We start from the raw sequence: 5,144 nt of genomic DNA, 5'->3' as shown, positions 1-5,144 counted from the left end.
GTTTAACTCCTATATATTTTTGTGTCACTTTTTACTTCCTTAGTGATCACTCTGGGATTATAAGTCCATTTTAACTTAAATCATTTTAGTTCACATTAGTACCAACTTAATTTCAATTGTATACAAACATATTGCTCCAGTATGGCTATGTTATCTCCCCATGCATTTGTGGTACCATTTTCATATATATTATGTCTTTATAAGGTCGTCAATTTTAAGCCCTTCAACACAATTTTGTAATTACTCTTCTATGCAGTTATGAATAGAAGATTCAACTGCATAGATGTCTGACCTGTTAGAGACAGATTGTCAGTTTTTTGTTTGTTTGTTTGTTTGTTTTGGTCTGGGATGATCTTAATTTCACCTTCGTTTTTGAAAGATAGTTTTTATGGACTTAGAATTATTGGTTGATGGTCTTTTCTTTGATTTTGAATAAGTCATTCCATTGCTCATGGGCCTTCATGATGTCTGCGGAGAAGTCAGTGGTTAATCTATTGTGGATCCCTTAGGAGTAATTTTTTTCTACTACATTCATTTAACTTAATTTTAATTCCAGTATAATTCACATACAGTGTTATATTAGTTTCAGGTGTACAATATAGTCATTCAACAATTCCATACATCACACAGTATTCTCATGTTGACAAGTGCACTCCTTAATCCGCATCACCTATTTTACCCATCCCTCTGGTAACCATCAGTTTGCTCTCTATAGCTGGGAGTCTGTTTCTTGATTTGCCTCTCTCTCTCTTTCCCCCTTTGCTCCTTTTTGTTTGTTTCTTAAGTCCCATATATGAGTGAAATCATATAGTATTTGTCTGTCTCTGACTGACTTCTTTTGCTTAGCATTATACTCTTTAGGTCCCTCCACGTTGTTGGAAATGGCAAGATTTCGTTGTTTTTTATGGCTGAATGATATTCCGTTGTGTATATAAACTACATCTTCTTTATTCATTCATCTGTAGATGGACACTTGGACTGTTTCTGTAATTGAGCTACTGTGAATAATGCTGCTATATACACAAGAGCACATGTATCCCTTTGAATTAAGGTTTTTGTATTTTTGGGGTAAATACCCAGTAAGATGATTACTGGATCATAGGATAGTGCTATTTTTAACTTTTTGAGGAAACTCCAACCTGTTTTCCACAGTGGTACACAAGTTTGCATTCGCACCAACAGTGCAAAGGGATTCCTTTTTCTCCACAGCCTCATCAACACATGTTTCTTGTGTTGTTGATTTTAGCCATTCTGACAGGTGTGAGGTCTCACTTTAGTTTTGATTAGCATTTCCATGATGATGAGTGATGTTTTCATGTGTCTGTTTGCCATCTGGATGTTTTCTTTGGAGAAATGTCTGTTCATTTCTTGTTCACATTTTTAATTAGATTATTATTATTTTTTTTTTTTTACTGCTTTCAATGTATATATAAGTCTGGCTTTTGACAGTTTGACTTTGATATGACTGTGTGAATCTCTTTTTGTTTATTGTAATTGAAATTCATTGCTTCTGGATAAGTAGATTACTATTTTTCTTTAAATTTGGGAACTAATTGGTCTTGAAATAGTTTTGAAATGTGCCCCTTTCTCCTTTCCTTCTGGGACTCCTTTACTGTACATCTGGTGCACTTGATGGTGTTTCAGTGGACTCTGACATTTTGGGTTTCTTTCTTCTTCTTTCTTTCTTCTTTCTTCTTCTCTTCTCCTCCCTTCTCCCTTCTCCTCCTCCCTCCTCCTCCTTCTTCTCCCTCCTCCCCCTCTGTCCCCCACCTCCATCCTCCCCCTCCCTTCTCCTCCCTTCTCCGTTCTTCTCCCTTCTTCTTCTTCTCCCTTCTCCCTTCTTCTTCTTCTCCCTTCTCCCGTCTTCTTCTCCCTTCTTCTTCTCCCTTCTTCTTCTCCCTTCTTCTTCTCCCTTCTCCCTTCTTCTTCTCCCTTTTTCTTCTTCTCCTCCCTTCTTCTCCCCTCTTCTCCTCTCTTCTCTTCCCTCCTCCCTCTTCTTCTTCTCTTTCATCCCTCAGATTAGATCATCTCAATTGACCTATCTTCAAGTTCACTGCTATTTTTCCCTGCCAGTTCCAATTATTTGTTGACCTTATTTAGTGGCTTTTTAATTTCAGTTATTGTACTTTCTGTCCAGAAGTTTTATTTGGTTTCTTCATTGAAATTTTTTCATACGGTGAAATGTTATTCTCATGCTTTAAAAAAATTTTTTAAACATGTGTTTTCATTTGCTAAGCATATTTATAACAGTTATTCTAAAGTTTTTATCATGTAATTCCAACATTTGAGCTCCTTGGGAACAGTATCTAGTGACTGTTTTGTTTTGTGTGGACCATACTTTCTTCTTTCTTTGCATGATTCATAATTTTTGTTAAAAATTAGTTATTTTATTTTTTGACAGTTTTAGAATTCTTCCACATTTAAATACACATGCAGCAATGGCTCTACAACGCAAGTTGTAAAAACGGATTAATCCACAAATTACACGTTCTGAAGAAAAATTTGCCCTTAAATAATTTTAAAAATACTGAGACCCATACATTCCCAACTTAAACCCTCATCCACACAAATTTACATTATTTATAAATAAGTCACAGGCTAGCCCTGAATTACATTTGTCACAAATTCACTCTAGAGCAACACAGACCAAAATACCATTGAAGCTAAGGAACATAACACAAAGTTAAATTTTAAACTTACACATGACAAAAGATACCAACATGACACATTAAAGAAGGTAACCTAACGCAGTAAATCTATAGCAATTTTGATAAACGCCATTGGAGTGCAACACAGAGCTAAGTTGCAACATGTAAGGGTCCAAGGGTCATTTCCCTGCAGCCACAGCTCTTGGTGCAGGGATTTCCTAGGATGTAGGAAATGACACAGGATGTAGGAAATGACACAGTCCCCACCCCTGAACAAGTCCAGATTCTTTCTTTGGGGTCAGGATCTGCAAGCGCCTGTCAGCTCCAGCCTCTGGCTGCTTGCCCCTACCTTGGGAGAGAACAGCAAGCGGACAGGCTGAGGTGGGGCTGCAAGCCCCTGCTGTCTGCCATCACACCCCAAACCGGACATCTTCCCAGTCTAGGCCAACACTGCCTGAAATCCAGCGACAAGCATTTGTACCTGGACATCATGTGTTGTCCTGGCAAGTACCATGGGTCTCCCAGACCCCGAACAAGATGCTCTTTGAGTGAGGCCCCATGGTGGCCACTGGGGTGCACAGCCCAGGGTGCCCACCAGAGTTGGGATCCAGGAGCTGCCCACTGCTGCTTGGCTTCTGCCTGAAAACCCCATTTGGCGCTGAATAAACCAGGTCTCCTGGGGGCTGGACTCATTTTGAACCACTAGCCAGAACCTGCCAGCTTTGTCCATGCGAGGCCAGTGGGAGGCCACTCATCATCTGCCCCACCGGCCCCTGAATGACTGGCTGTGCCGGCCACCTCCCAAAGCATCTGTCCTGGCTCCCAACAGTGCTGTTGTGACTGTGGCAGGTCAGCTAGGCTGCAGCTCAGGGGAGGCCCTCCTTCCTCTGACAGCATTGTGGGGGAGGCGCCCACCAGTGGAAGACGTAGGAAAGGCGCAGCTGCATGTCCTGCTTGCACAGGTGGTCCTCTCCCGTCAGGGCCTTGCGCTTCTCCAGCATGTTCTCCAGGCTCAGCTTGCGTGTCACTGGGTACAGGTCGCTACAGCCGCTGGACTTCGACTCGGTGTGGAAGCAGGGGTCGTACTCGCGCCGGACACCCATCGACGCCGGCCAGGCGCCCAGGGACACCTCCTCGCTGTGCCACGTGTGCAAGTGCTCAAGCTGCGGCACAGGTAGTGCACCAGGTCCGCTGAGAGCGCAGAGCCACTGCTCGGCGTGTACGGCAGGTAGTAGTCACAGAGCTGTCAGATGGCTTTGTGCCAGTGGCCCCGACGCTTGGCGCTGCCGCGGCCTAAAAGGAAGCCCCAGTTGAGACGGTGGCCGTGCCTGGCGTCACGTGTGCGCAGCTCTGCCAGCAGCTCGCCCAGCCCCGCAAACGCGTCGGCATCCGCCTTTAGTATGAACGCAAAGGCCATGTGCCCTCCAGCCAGACCAGCGTGGCCGGTACCTTGGCCGTGAGGTTCTCGCACACGTGGTGCAGCACGGGGAGCAGCAGGTCACCATGCTGTGCCTGCTCGCGTGCCAGGGCTGGCCGCTCCTCAGCGCCCAGGCTGCCTGTGCCCACTGGCAGAATGTGCCCGCATGTCACCCTGGCTGCCGGGCCGTGCGGCTGCCTCCTTTGTGTGGTGCACCACACAGTGCCGTGCGGTCGCCCATGGCGCACGGGCCAACGGTACCGCCAGGAAGGTGGTGGCCCGTGCTGGCCCAGCGGGAGGAGGGCTGCGGCCTCTGGCAGGCTAGGGCCAAGAGCCGCACAGCAGGCCAGGTAGAGAAGTCCGGCACTGCAGAGCACCAGGCCACCCAGGCCCAACACTGTCCAGTGCCACCAGGTGTGGTATAGTAGCTTCAGGACACTCCCCTGGGACATGCCAGAGGCCCTGACCCCGCGGCACAGGCAGAATCTGCTGGCAGTGGAGGCTGAGGGCCAGGGCAAAAACTAGTTATTTTACATAATATAATGTAGGGACTCTAGAAATCAGCCCTCCCCTCTCCTCCCCACCCCCCCCCCCCCCCCCACTTCCAAAAGCTTGTTAGTTTGCTGTTTGATTACTTATCTGGATCAATACAATGCATTCCCTATTCTGTCTAGTGTGGAGCCGACAATATTTTTGGTCAACTTCATAGTCAACTAGTGATTGGCAGAAACTTCAAAGCAGTGCCGGGCCACCTGGGTGGCTCAGTTGGTTAAGCGTCTGACTTTGACTCAGGTCATGATCTTGCGGTTTGTGAGTTGGAGCCCGGCATCAAGCTTTGTGCTGACAGTTCAGAGCCTGGAGCCTGCTTCGGATTCTGTGTCTCCCTCTCTCGCTGCCCTGCTTGTGCTCTTGGCGTCTCTCAAAAATAAAAATAAACATTAAAAAAAATTAAAAAAAAAACAACTTCAAAACAATGCCTTAAAGCAATGAATCGTCCCCATTTGAAAAGAGGCTCTGTGTACATGTTGCAGCATGCCCTCGGTGCTCTGGTGGTTTATAGTTCTTTCTTAGCTTTCATT

At 46.0% G+C, this 5,144-nt stretch overlaps 1 protein-coding gene across 1 annotated transcript; it reads right to left on the bottom strand.

The window, feature by feature from the left end:
- Positions 1-2,425: 2,425 nt before the first annotated feature.
- Positions 2,426-4,607, bottom strand: LOC102964488 (beta-1,3-galactosyltransferase 6). The gene is given in 5 exon segments (XM_042998163.1): positions 2,426-3,810; positions 3,813-4,070; positions 4,073-4,214; positions 4,216-4,394; positions 4,397-4,607. Coding segments are annotated over 5 exon segments (996 nt in total). The 5' UTR covers positions 4,518-4,607; the 3' UTR covers positions 2,426-3,514.
- Between the last annotated feature and the right edge of the window lie 537 nt (positions 4,608-5,144).

Source organism: Panthera tigris, chromosome C1 (assembly GCF_018350195.1).
Source record: "Panthera tigris isolate Pti1 chromosome C1, P.tigris_Pti1_mat1.1, whole genome shotgun sequence".
In the NCBI taxonomy this organism is placed as follows: domain Eukaryota; kingdom Metazoa; phylum Chordata; class Mammalia; order Carnivora; family Felidae; genus Panthera; species Panthera tigris.
Note: the sequence above shows the minus strand (reverse complement) of the source record. Positions and strands in the feature narration are given on the sequence as shown.